The following is a 14,554-nucleotide window of genomic DNA, read 5'->3' as shown; positions in this document are numbered from 1 at the left end:
AAAAATAGGCAGCCAAGAATACTATATCCAGCTAGACTGTCACTGAAAATAGAAGGAGAGATAAAAAGCTTCCAGGACAAACAAAAACTAAAAGAATTTGCAAACATAAACCAGCCCTACAAGAAATATTGAAAGGGGTCCTCTAAGCAAAGAGAGAGCCTAAAAGTGACATCAACCAGAAAGGAACAGAGACAATATACAGTAACAGTCACCTTACGGGCAATACAATGGCACTAAATTCTTATCTTTCAATAGTTACCCTGAAGGTAAATGGGCTAAATGCCCCAATCAAAAGACACAGGGTATCAGACTGGATAAAAAAACAAGACCCATCGATATGCTGTCTGCAAGAGACTCATTTTAGAGGCAAAGACACCTCCAGATTGAAAGTGAGGGGGTGGAGAACCATTTACGATGTTAACGGACATCAGAAGAAAGCTGGGATGGCAATCCTTATATCAGACAAATTAGATTCTAAACCAAAGACTATAATAAGAGAAGACATGAGGAAGGACACTGTATCATACTTAAAGCGTCTATCCAACAAGAAGATCTAACAATTGTAAATATCTATGCCCCTAACATGGGAGCAGCCAATTATATAAGCCAGTTAATAATAAAAGCAAAGAAGGGGAGTAAGTCAGAGGGGGAGATGAACCAGGAGAGATGATGGACTCTGAAAAACAAACTGAGGTTTCTAGAGGGGAGGAGGGTAGGGGGATGGGTTAGCCTGGTGATGGGTATTAAAGAGGGCACCAAAACAAATTATGTAATATATGGTGATTAACATAACAATAAAAAATTTAAAAAAAATAATAAAAGCAAAGAAAGACATTGACAGCAATACAATAATAGTAGGGGACTTTAACACCTCCATCACTGAAATGGACAGATCATCTAAGCAAAAGATCAACAAGGAAATAAAGACTTTAAATGACACACTGGACCAAAAGGACTTCACAGATATATTCAGAACATTCCATCCCAAAGCAACAGAATACACATTCTTCTCTAGTGCCCATGGAACATTCTCCAGAACAGATCACATCCTAGGTCACAAATCAGTTCTCAACCAGTACCAAAAGACTGGGACCATTCCCTGCATATTTTCGGACCACAGTGCTTTGAAACTAGAACTCAATCACAAGAGGAAAGTCAGAAAGAACTCAAATACATGGAGGCTAACGAGCATCCTACTAAAGAATGAACAGGTCAACCAGGAAATTAAAGAAGAATTTAAAAAATTCATGGAAACAAATGAAAATGAAAACACAACTGTCAAAATCTTTGGAATGCAGCAAAGGTGGTCCTAAGAGGAAAGTATATATACAAGCCTTTCTCAAGAAACAAGAAAGGTCTCAAATACACAACCTAACCCTACACCTAAAGGAGCTGGAGAAAGAACAGCAAATAAAGCCTAAACCCAGCAGGAGAAGAGAAATAATAAAAGATCAGAGCAGAAATCAACGAAATAGAAACAAAAGAACAGAACAGATCAACGAAACTAGGAGCTGGTTCTTTGAAATTAATAAGATTGATAAACCCCTAGCCAGACTTATCAAAAACAGAAATGACCCAAATAAATAAAATCATGAATGAAAGAGGAGAGATCACAACCAACACCAAAGAAATACAAACAATTATAAGAACATATTATGAGCAACTATATGCCAGCCAATTAGATAATCTGGAAGAAATGGATGCATTCCTAGAGATGTATCAACTACCAAAACTGAACCAGGAAGAAATAGAAAACCTGAACAGACCCATAACCACTAAGGAAATTGAAGCAGTCATCAAAAATCTCCCAACAAACAAAAGCCCAGGGCCAGATGGCTTCCCAGGGGAATTCTACCAAACATTTAAAGAATTAATACCCATTCTTCTGAAACTGTTCCAAAAAATAGAAATGGAAGGAAGACTTCCAAACTCATTTTATCAGGCCAGCATTACCTTGATCCCCAAATCAGACAAAGACCCCATCAAAAAGGAGAATTACAGACCAATATCCCCGATGAACATGGATGCAAAAATTCTCACCAAAATACCAGCCAATAGGATCCAACAGTACGTTAAAAAGATTATTCACCACAACAAAGTGGGACTTATTCCTGGGCTGCAAGTTTGGTTCAACACCCACAAATCAATCAATGTGATACAATACATTAATAAAAGAAAGAACAAGAACTGTATGATCCTCTCAATAGATGCAGAAAAAGCATTTGACAAAGTACAGCATCCTTTCTTGATTAAAACTCTTCACAGTGTATGGATAGAGGGTACGTACCTCAACATCATAAAAGCCATCTATGAAAAACCCACAGCGAATATCATTCTCAGTGGGGAAAAACTGAGAGCTTACCCCCTTAAGGTCAGGAACACGGCAGGGATGTCCACTATCACCACTGCTATTCAACATAGTACTAGAAGTCCTAGCCACAGCAATCAGACAACAAAAAGAAATAAAAGGCATCTGAATCAGCAAAGAAGTCAAACTCTCACTCTTTGCAGATGATATGATACTTTATGTGGACAACCCAAAAGACTCCACCCCAAAACTGCTAGAACTCATACAAGAATTCAGTAAAGTAGCAGGATATGAAATCAATGCACAGAAATCAGTTGCATTTCTATATACCAACAATAAGAAGAAAGAGAAGTTAAGAAGTCGATCCCATTTACAATTGTACCCAAAACCATAAGATACCTAGGAATAAATTTAACCGAGGAGGCAAAGAATCTGTACTCAGAAAACTATAAAATACTCGTGAAAGAAATTGAGGAAGACACAAAGAAATGGAAAAACGTTCCATTCTCATGGATTGGAAGAACAAATGTTGTGAAGATGTCAATGCCACCTAGATCAATCTACACATTTAATGCAGTCCCTATCAAAATACCATCCACTTTTTTGAAAGAAATGGAACAAATAATCCTAAAATTTGTATGGAACCAGAAGAGACCCCGAATGGCCAAAGGAATGTTGAAAAAGAAAAGCAAAGCTGGTGGCATCACAATTCCAGACTTCAAGCTCTATTACAAAGTTGTAATCATCAAGACAGTATGGTACTGGCACAAAAAACAGACACATAGATCAATGGAACAGAATAGAGAGCCCAGAAATGGCCCCTCAACTCTATCGTCAACTAATCTTCGATGAAGCAGGAAAGAATGTCTAAAGGAAAAAAGTCTCTTCAACAAATGGTGTTGGGAAAATTGGACAGCCACATGCAGAACAATGAAACTGGACCATTTCCTTACACCACACACAAAAATAGACTCAAAACGGATGAAAGACCTAAATGTGAGACAGGAGTCCATCAAAATCCTAGAGGAGAACACAGGCAGCAACCTCTTCAACCTCAGCCTCAGCAACTTCTTCCTAGAAACATCGCCAAAGGCAAGGGAAGCAAGGGCAAAAATGAACTCTTGGGACTTCATCAAGATAAAAAGCTTTTGCACAGCAAAGGAAACAGTGAACAAAAGCAAAAGACAACCGACAGAATGGGAGAAGATATTTGCAAATGACATATCAGAGAAAGGGTTAGTATCCAAAATCTATAAAGAATTTATCAAACTCAACACCCAAAAAACAAATGATCCAATCAAGAAATGGGCAGAAGACATGAACAGACATTTTTCCAAAGAAGACATCCAAATGGCCAACAGACACATGAGACACAACAGTGCTCACCATCACTCGGCATCAGGGAAATCCAAATCAAAACCTCAGTGAAATACCCCCTCACACCAGTCAGAATGGCTGAAATTAACAAGTCAGGAAATAAGAGATGTTGGTGAGGATGCAGAGAAAGGGGACCCCTCCTACACTGTTGGTGGGAATGCACCAAGGTGGTGCAGCCACTCTGGAAAACAGTATGGAGGTTCCTCAAGAAGTTGAAAATAGAGCTACTGTATGACCCAGCAATTGCACTACTGGGTATTTACCCCAAAGATACAAATCTAATGATCCAATAAAAATAAAAAAAAAAACAACTAACAAACGTAGTGATCCTAAGGGGTACGTGCACCCCAAAGTTTATAGCAGCAATGTCCTAATAGCCAAACTGTGGAAAGAGCCAAGATGTCCATCAACAGATGAATGGATAAAGAAGATATGGTGTACGTATACACACACACACACACACACACACACACACACACACACACCATGGAATATTATGCAGCCATCAAAAACAAAAATGAAATCTTGCCATCTGCAATGACGTGGATGGAACTAGAGGGTATTACGCTAAGAGAAGTAAGTCAATCAGAGAAAGACATGTATCATACGATCTCACTGATAGGAGGAATTCTTAATCTCAGGAAACAAACTTGAGTGTTGCTGGAGTGGTGGGGGATGGGAGGGATGTGGTGGCTGGGTGGATAGGCATTGGGGAGGGTATGTGCTATGGTCAGCGCTGTGAATTGTGTAAGACTGATGAATCACAGACCTGTACCTCTGAAACAAATAATACATTATATGCTAACAAAAAAAAGAAAAAGATAGTAGGAAGGGGAAAATGAAGGGGGGGAAATCAGAGGGGGAGAGAACCATGAGAGACTATGGACTCTGAGAAACAAACTGAGGGTTCTAGAGGAGAGGGGGGTGGGGGGATGGGTTAGCCTGGTGATGGGTATTAAAGAGGGCACGTACTGAATGGAGCACTGGGTGTTATATGCAAACAATGAATCATGGAACACTACATCAAAAACTAATGATGTAATAGGTATGGTGATTAACATAACATAATAAAATAAAATTTTAAAAAAATGATACTGAAAAAAGAATAAAAAATAAATGGAAGCCTGACTTCTAACTAAGGCTGTCTGGCTTCAGAGCCCAGACTCTTCAACTATTAGACAAGGAAAAAAAATAGGTAAAGAATATGAACCAGGCAAGTTAGAGAGGAAGAAACCCAAATATATGAAAGTCAGAAAATCTCACTACTAAGCAGCAAAACACAAATGAAAGCAGTTAAATACCATTTTCACTCCCCTGGTGAGGACATAGAAAAATGGGAATGTGAGCTGTTACAACCTTTTGGGAAGCAACCTGGCAATATTTAAAGCATTAAAAACACAATAACCTCTGACCCAGAGGTCCCACTTTGAGGAACATCCCTATTGAAATAAGAACACAAGTACTTAAGCTTATAAATATCTCATGTTGTGGGGCGCCTGGGTGGCTCAGTCGCTTAAGTGTCTGACTTTAACTCAGGTCATGATCTCAGGGTCCTGCGATGGAGCCCTGCATTGGGCTCCCTGCCCAGTGGGGAATCTGCTTGTTCCTCTCCCCAAACCCCCTCCCCCTGCTCATGCTCTCTCTCTCAAATAAATCAATAAAATCATTAAAAAATTGTCATGTTGTTTATTATGCACTGTTTATAGCAGCTAAAAAAGGAAAATAACCCAAAATGTTCATGAATATGAAGGTGGTAAGTAAAGTGCACAATATCCACATTTAGAATATTACATAGCTATGAAAAATGAGTAAACTAGACCTTTATGGCCCCAGAGGAACATCTCTACAAGATATTTTTAAGTGATAAAACAAGTTTCAGAGTAATGTATATACCATGAGCATATTTTTTAAAAAAAACTAAAAACACTCTATATGTGTCTGTGTTTCCATGAGCAATCGGTCTGATGCAAGAGGAATTACAACAAGTTAATAATAACACTGGTGCTCTCAGGGATGTGGGGATGGAGCATGAAGGGAAAAGATTAACTCTATACACCTTTGGATCTTTTTACTTATCAAAGCAAACACATTTATTTTTACTTAAATTTTAGTAAAGACAATAAAATAAATTCCTTTAATGAGTACTTTCACAATCTAAGGGCCCACAAAATATAGCCATAAAAAACCATCATCCCACGGTCTACACTGTTCAGCACTTCTTGGAGTGACAGAAACCAGCTCTGGTCTTAAAATAATCTGTGGTCAGTCCAATGTTGTGGAGGTAGGAAGAACTGGACTGGCTTTTCCCCAAACCCTGTTGCTGCTGTCCTGCCCACAACCCATTTAATTACTTTGGGTTCAGGAGAAAGGAAAACATGAAGAAAATGGACAATGACAGAGCCATTTTCTATGAAAATTGATACTTGCTCAGAAGTCAAAGAGAATGACTCATAACTCCTCTAAAAGAAAGGCTATTCCCCTCACTCGTGTGAACCCTAAGTTTAACCACTAACAACCCACCCCGACAATCTTTTCTTCCTTGCCTAAGAAGCAGTTATGGGGGCACCTGGATGGCTTAGTTGGTTAAGCATCCAACTCTTGATTTCAGCTCAGGTCACGATCTCAGGGTTGTGAGATCGAGCCCTTTGTCGGACTCCATACTCAGAGGAGTCTGCTTGTCCCTCCCCCTCTACTCCCTGCCCCCACTCACACACACTCTCTCTCTCTCAAATACATACATAAATAAAATCTTAAAAAAAAGAAGAAGCAATTATGGACCATTTATTCAAGGGCTTTCCAGAAGGACTGCCATAGGCTGGCATACTTCTGCGTCTTAAATTTATCTCTGAGCAAGCAGAACAATTAAAATCCAATGACCATGGCCAGCAGCATCTTATTTTGAGGATGAGTTATCAGAAAAACATTGTGTTAACTGTTGGCTCATTTAAACAGAATGGGTTGGAACAAGAAGCCTTAGCAAATTCCTTTGAGGCCAGAAGGTATACTTAAAAGAGCTGTCAGGATCGGTTTCTACTACTTCCAAGATATTTAACTCCCCAGGGCCATTATCTCTTCCTCTGCGTCACAAAGCAATGATAAAGCATATAGAATAAGGAGGCCCGGGGCGCTTGGGTGGCTCAGTCAGTTAAGCATCCGACTCTTACTTTCAGCTCAAGTCATGGTCTCAGGGTTGTTAGATGGAGCCCGGTGTCGGGCTGCATGCTTAGCGCAGAGTCTGCTTGAAGATTCTCTCCCTCTGTCCCTGCCCCCCATTCGCACTTTCTCCCTTTCTCTAAATCAATCAATCTTTTTAAAAAATTATAAAGAAAAAAAAAAAAAAAAGAATAAGGAGGCCCAAAAGATGGAATGCCTGTTGACTTCACAAGCACAATGCCAGCCAATTCCTTTGTGTCATAATACAATGACATAGTTTTCTGGATTAGGACACAGGGAAGGAAGCATCTATTACAGACTTGGCTTAAAAAAGTCAGAAAAGATATCTGTGAAACTGTCCAGCTGCCTGACCCTCACGCAACCTCAGGGAGACTATAAAGTTTGAGACCTAGTACTCCATATTTTGTGTTCAACCATGGAAGACTGACCTCGAAAGGTAAGTTCGCTCGCTAAAAAGAAATTATCAGGTAACTGAACATGAGCAATTTTGCGTTAACAGGAAACAATGCCTTTCTTTCAGAGCCACATGGGGAGGTCAAGGTAAGGTGAGTTGCTGTTCTTTGCGTACCAAAATAGCACAAAAGAGAAAAGCTGTGAAGGAAAATATACGGGGCGAGCGTGAGGGTTTTCTTCATACTATCCTTACACAAGGAGGTGATACATATGTGCCAATGACACCTAAGATAAACTTAACCACAGAAAGAAATTACTAAATAAATAGCAACTGGGTTTACAACCTGATTATTTTACCCCTTGACTTTATAGGGAAGAAACCAATTAACTAACTTTATAGTTTGTGTATTTAATAAAACTGTCGGTAAGACTATGTGCTCTACAAATGCTGTTACATTTACAACAAACATATATTCGGTTCCATATTAGACAACAGGAGGAAAAGAACAGGCTTCAGGGTAAACACAGTGTGTCCTCAATAAGAAAACAATAAAGATGTTCAGTACTAACTGTACAAGCAACATAAGGGCCAAGAATATACAACATATTCTGAAAACCTAAGCCCGTATCGCCCTTGCCATATTGTGAAAGCCCCCTCCATTATATTCCAAAGCGAGACATCAGTTATTTTTGTACTAAAACAACTTCCTGTCACTCATATCCTGTTTGTTCTGTCTCGGTCACAGTGGAAGACAAAAGCCACGACAACAGGATGAACGAAGCAGAAAGAGGAGCTGAGCAGAGAGGACCCCGCCATTAACTCACACGGCCAATGCCCCCTGCCTGCCTCCCCTGCTCCAGTCCTTTCTCTGCAACTTATTTCAACTGTGGCCTCATCTTCCACTGGACCCTTCCTTACCCCTCCATCCCTGGTGCTGACCTCTGTGCCTCTTCATCCCCTGATTAAACTCCCTTCTCTTGCACAGGTGTGCACACAGGCTCTCCTTCCCCTCCCCTCCCGCCATGTCAACTGCAGATTCTGCATCTCTGGAACCATTCCTCCTAAGATCAAGAGGACCAGTTATTAGTCAAAGCCCTGCTTCCTTAGCAGGCACAAACGGTCCCCACCCTGAAACACCGGAGAGGGTTATAAACTAGGCTACAATCGCCCTTGTGCTGGGGGCCCTGCGTCGTGAAGGGCTGAGAGCCCGGCACAGTCAGGCTGGGGCTCCACCACCTGCCCCCAACACCGCTGAGCAGGCCCACACAAGCATCCCGAGTGGGACAGCAGCATGTGGACTGTGTGACGGCACACCCTCATTCTCTTTATTCTTTTGCTTTCTCCCTTTGAAAAATTGCTTGCTGCCCTTTTCCTACCTTCTTAAATAAAAATATTTTTAAAACACTTAAGAGCTAGGGGGAAAAATAACAACAGTGAAGCCTTATAACGCTTCCTTTTTGGGGCTTTGACCACGACCACAGTAAGAAATACATTTATATCACAACCCAATACATATACACATACCACATATGCACACTTTTAAAAATTGTATCTATCATTGGGCTACCTGGCTGGCTCAGCTGCTAGAGCATGCGACTCTTGATCTTGGGGTCGTGAGTTCAAGCCCCACGTTGGGCAAAGAGATTACTTAATAAAAAAATTTTTTTAAATAATATCTGTCATTATTAAGGGGCAGCGTAGTTAATATTCTAAATTCAGTTCTATTCCGTTTATATTTTAAAAATATATCTGGGGCACATAATGTTGAGCTAAGGAAGCCTGGCACATACTGTATAATTCTACTAATAAGAAGGCCTAGAACAGTCACAACTAATCTACAGTGATAGAGATAAAAGCAATGGGGTAGCAGCTGGGAGCGGAGTATAAGACAGTTGGCCGAGGTGCTAGAAATGTTCTATGTGTTGGTCTGGGTGGTGGTTATGCAGGTGCACAAATGTGAAATCCACTGAGCTATACAATTAGTGCTCCATGTAAGTTCTATTTCAATAAAAAATAAAAAGTAAAACAAAACAAAATAAACAGTAAGAAATGGGGGCTGAAACCAATTAAACTGATTTAAACAACCAATTCCGCTAACTTGGTTACACAGAGTTTGAAAATAGCTCTAAATACACTATATGGATAGTGTATTTAGAGCTATGGTATATACTTATATATAAAACGTATATAAAAATATATATATATATAAAATTTCTCTATATATATTATCTCATATATACTTTAAAAACTTTCCTATGTCGTAGGATTGAGAAATACTGAATTATTATGCCGGCCAGGCCCAGGAAGGCAGCGAGAGAAGAAAGGAGGGCACAATTCCTGTATGTCTTCATGGGGAAAAAAAAAGTATAGATTTTTAATCAATTAACATTAGATTCAAATACTACAAGTCTTCTCTTTGGTATCCACTGTGTTCATCCAGTAAGTGTAGGCAGTTACTTTTTGAATCCTGGACTGCACTGCCTATGTTAGCTGCTTCCTAAATAAAACAAGTTCAAACACTTTGCTTTGAGAAATTAGAGCCCCCAAACACCCAGAAACAAAAAAGCAAATCTCAGTGCAAAATATGATACACAGAAATTCACAGTACAAAAACACAAACAAGCCAAAACCCTTCCCAGCTCAGGAGGAGGTTACAATGGTGGCACTAAAATTAGCTTTAATAGGCAGGTGGCTACAAAGATATTGTGGTAACAGTCAAGTCTTAAAGAAAAACAATACTCTCAAGTCCTAGCCAGGGAGGGAGATTTTATATTTTAGAACAGCCATGTTGTCTTAAAGTAAAGGTCAATGCTGAATGTTACTCGATTTTATAATCGTATATAGATAAACCATGTTTTCTATTACAGTGTTTAAGATGTGGGTGTGTAGGGTCTCTGTTACATTGTATTCACAAAGAAAAAGAATAGAATGGCAATAACAGAGCAAGAATATAAATGGTCAGAGAAAACAAAGATATTTCTCTCACTTAAGAGAGAATCATTCATAGATGCATACAAGTAGACAAATACAGGGATATTCACTGTAGCATTGTTTGTAATAGAAAAAATTGGAAATAACAAAACAGCTAAAATAAAATGCTTACATGGGGCAATAAAAGGGATGAACTAGATCTATATACCAGCTTGGATGGATCTCAAACACAAGGCTGAATTAAAAAGCAAGTATAGAGTAATATGTTAGCATTTATATAATATTTTTAAACATATAAAACACAACCATATATATCATTATGATAGGTACATTGGTAAAGATTTAGGGATAAAATGGAAGTAATCCCAGAAAACTCATAATAGTGACTGTCAGCAGTTGAGGTTGCGGGGGAGGAAGGCAGCAGAGGAAGGATGGTGTTTAAAAAGAACTTCAACCACCACTGATGTTTTAGTTCTTTAAAAAATATGGGAACTAAAAGGACAATAGAGTAACAGCGCTGAACCTGGGTCGTGGGAATACGGACGGTTGTTTTTAACTTCTTTGTGCTTTTCAGTAACTTTTACGTTCCTCAAAATTATTAAAAACAGATGTAACTTTTTTTTTTCCCCACTCAGACGGACCCAGGCGCAATCTATAAAACTCAGGCAACCCCTCTTTGGGTTAGTGGAAAGACTGCCACACACCACCCTCTTTGGAAGTGTGTCTATTGACTTGAAAAAGGGGAGTGTATGTGTGAATATAGTAAGTACCATGTTAACATGGGAATCCTTGGGGCATCGGGGTGGCTCAGTTAGTTAAGCGTCTGACTCTTAGTTTCAGCTCACATCATGATCTCAGGGTCGTGGGGTCAAGCTCAGCGTCAGGCTCCTTGCTCAGTGCAGAGTCTGCTTGAGATCCTCTCCCTCTGCCCCTCCCCCCACTCTTCCTCTCTCTAAAATAAATAAATAAAATCTTTAAAAAACAAAACAAAACCTGGGAACCTTTATCTTTGCATTTTTGTTATTTCTTTGATACCCGTGATTTGGTATTAAATATTATGGAGGGGCAGGAACAAGGAATAATAAAAAGAGAATAATTTATAAGGCACTTTCTGGAAAACAGACTAAAATTTGACTTAGGTCAGTATTTAACCTCACCTCATATTCAGGTCAGAAAATAGAAGTGTAACCACAACATCTTTTTAACAATTTACTAACCACAACATCTTTTTAACAATTTACTACACTGTAACTGTTAATCACTTCGATAGATTCTATCCTGGGCAGATTCAGGAAATGAGAAATATTTCAATACCATTCTACAAAAAGCACAAGACTTAGGATGATATTACCTTGGCAAGTTCAGGCAGGTAGCTGTCTAAACTGGAACCAGAACCTTCCAATTTGCTTTGCTCATCATCTGAAATGGCAAAACAGATTACCTGAGTCACTTGTAATTGAATGTATTTTATTTAAATCAGGAAGGCCATTTCTCTTTTGTACCCTTGAACGCAGTGGTTTTCAACTCTAGACGCCCATTAAAAACACCTCAGAGCTTTTTAAAAAAATACTGATGCCCAGTGTTGAGAGTCAAACATTTAATAACTGATATACCATGAACACTGTCTAAAAAGAACCAATATTAGTTATGAGCACCAGCCCACATGGTCACATCCATCAGATCCACTAAAAGTCAGGCCTGCCAGGTCCCACCCCAGGCCAAGTGAATCAGAATTTTTTTAAAAGTTCCTGGGAACATCTAAGGTACAGCCAGGGTTGAGAATCATGTGTCTAAGGCCTTGAAATAAAACATGTGTCTAAGGCCTTGAAATAAAACATGAATTGTCAAAAACATAGCCAAATTTTTCCCACCAAATTAATGAGGAGTCTGCCTATCTTAATTTCGTCTTTAAAATTCTAAAGGCTAAGATTAATGATAATAGTAATAACTATACTTAGTATTTTACGTGCTGACTCTATGCCAGGTACTCAGGATACATAATCTTATTAAATCCTCCCATCAACCTGAAAGTTCCATTTCATTCCCATTTCACAGATGGCTAAACTAAGGCTCAGAATATGGAAGTAGCTTGCCCAAGGTCTCAGAGCTAAGAAATGGTATTGCTGAGATCTGAACTCCGGTCTTCCTTTCTGCCCCCAAAGCTGTGGTTCTTCCCATTACATGATTTCCTGATAAAAATGTTGTCAGGGTAGTAAATTCCAATGTGATAAAACCTCTGCTGACAAGCTCTGCTGTAGAGAGCTCACATCTGTCCCACTGCTCATGTACCTGTGCAATACATCCACTTTCCATGCCCTCTGACAAAATTAAAGACACCAACAAAGTGCATGTACCTGGAGAAAGCTGGATCTACTTACCTTCATGAGAGTCTCCATTTCGCTTTTCTTGCATTGCAGCTTCAAAGTTGAGCTGGAGAATCTTATTTAGGATCGTGATCCACTCTTCCATTTCTGCTTCACTGTCTGCCGCCAAAAGGTAACTGCTTTTGTCTTGCATCTTGAGTTCAAAAGCAAACCGCCTGACTTTGTTGTTCTGAAATTGAAAAGGAGTAAAAGAGATACATTTTAAGAGAACTGGAATGGCCTTAAATTTTTTTCTCTTTATTATTTGCTGATGGGGTGTGCCCTCATTGACATTTGGGGCAAGCTATTTAAAAATGCAAGCCCCTTCCCTGCAAACCCCCATCACTATTTACCTTCCCTGCTTTTACTGTCTCCATAATTTTATTTTCTCATTTGACACATTATGCATTTTACATATTTATCTCGTTTGTCTTCTGTCTCCTCAAATGGAAGGAGAGCTCCTTAGGGCAGAGATTTCTTTTGTTCAGTGCCACATCTGTATTTCTAGAACACTGCCTGGCACACAATAGGCTCTTGAAAAAACATTTACTGATGCATGAAATTTCACTGAAAATTTTCAACTCCTCCAGCTCCTTCTTTTTTTATTTTAATGAAGTAGTGTATGGTGTCACATTTTAAAAAGCAAACCATAAAAAAAAAAAAAAACCCAAACCATTATCTATCAATATATTTGACTTCCTTTTCTGGAACTTTCCCATCGTTTTTGAGTCCTCAAAGGTATTTCGACACCATGTCTACAGCCTTCCCTCGTGCCTCCAGTTTTTATACTTATGAAAGAATATCCAGCTCCAAGTACAGAAACAGTAGCCACATGCATTAAATGATGGAGGATGAATGTGCCCTAGATCAGGGTTTCTCAACCTTGGCACTACTGATTTTCGGGACCAATAGTTGTGGGAGCTGTCGTATGCACTGCAGAATGTTTAGCAGCATCCCTGACCTTACCCACTACTGCCAGGAGCATAACCCCAGGTGTAAAGATCAAAACATGTCTCCAAATAGTAACAAACCTCCCCTGGGGAGCAAAATTCCCCCCTACCACCACCAAGGGACAGAACTAGAAGAAGTTTGGCTCTAAGCACTGTAGCATTAGATCCCTTGCATGCACAAACTGAGGACAACCTGTAGGGGGCAGAGTAGCCCTGGCCCACTAGATGCTAGCTGGTTAGCAGCAGTCCCCCAGGGCTCCTCAGCATAGGTGGCAGGGACGGGCTGACCCCACCCCCAAGGCATCTGTGTTCCTTGAAGCTTGTTTCTCAGACACACATAGGATGATGCCACACCAGGCAAGGCCAACAAACTCCCATGCACAGACTGCCCGCTGTAGGCACCTCCCTTCACCGCAGGGCAAGAATCAGACAGGAATCAAAAGGCTGGCTATGAAATGTGTTTTCTGTCCCACTCACAACTGTGAAAATAACAAGTTAAAAGTCGGGGAGACATTAGGCCTTGGTTCTGCATTGTTTTTCTTTCTCAGCCTCAGCATCCTGATCTGAAAATAAGTGTAATCAACTTCAAGGTCCGAAAATGCTTTTAGGCCTTAAGATTCTACACTGGATTTCTTTCAGGTCTATTTAAAAATTCCAGTTTATGCATTTCTTTGAACCCATAGCATTAATCAACTACTTTTTTTTTTTGTTACAATGTCCAGAAACAATTTTAAAACACACACACACACACACACACACACACACACACACACACACACACAACTGTTGGCACTTAGCTTACAAACAAATCTGGTAAAAACAAATTATTTAACATTTTTGAAGTCTTGGTTACAATTCATTAAATGCTAAAAAACATCGGCCACATGGACAAAAAGAATAGAAAGAAGAGATGTCCCCTGAAGTCAGAAGCTAAGGTAGGTTATGAAGGCCACTGCAGAGACTGAGCTGGATGCATAAATCACCTAAACACTGTGATACAGGTGACCAAACTCTTTAGTTTTGCTTTAAACTTCTTTTAAAAGTCAGTAACAGAAGA

General features: G+C 39.6%; 1 protein-coding gene and 1 long non-coding RNA gene across 24 annotated transcripts in view; one reads left to right on the top strand and one right to left on the bottom strand.

The window, feature by feature from the left end:
* DOCK9 (dedicator of cytokinesis 9) overlaps nucleotides 1-14,554 on the bottom strand; it is a 284,204-nt gene that overhangs the window by 111,352 nt on the left and 158,298 nt on the right. For all 23 annotated transcript variants that reach the window (XM_025874651.2, XM_025874654.2, XM_073894372.1 and 20 more), the window contains exons 8-9: nucleotides 12,563-12,737; nucleotides 11,536-11,603 (exon numbers count right to left, since the gene is read on the bottom strand). In XM_025874651.2, coding sequence (XP_025730436.1) covers nucleotides 11,536-11,603; nucleotides 12,563-12,737 — 243 coding nt within the window. The remainder of the gene's footprint in view (nucleotides 1-11,535; nucleotides 11,604-12,562; nucleotides 12,738-14,554) is intronic.
* LOC112826510 (uncharacterized) lies at nucleotides 7,139-8,657 on the top strand. The gene is made up of 2 exons (XR_003208958.2): nucleotides 7,139-7,295; nucleotides 7,999-8,657. It is a non-coding gene; the product is annotated as an uncharacterized lncRNA (long non-coding RNA).

Source organism: Callorhinus ursinus, unplaced genomic scaffold, assembly GCF_003265705.2.
Source record: "Callorhinus ursinus isolate GAN/ISIS: 27379988/994484 unplaced genomic scaffold, GSC_fseal_2.0 scaffold7, whole genome shotgun sequence".
Classification (NCBI taxonomy): Eukaryota; Metazoa; Chordata; class Mammalia; order Carnivora; family Otariidae; genus Callorhinus; species Callorhinus ursinus.
The sequence above is the reverse complement of the archived record's forward strand: the minus strand, read 5'-3'. Positions and strand labels throughout refer to the sequence as shown.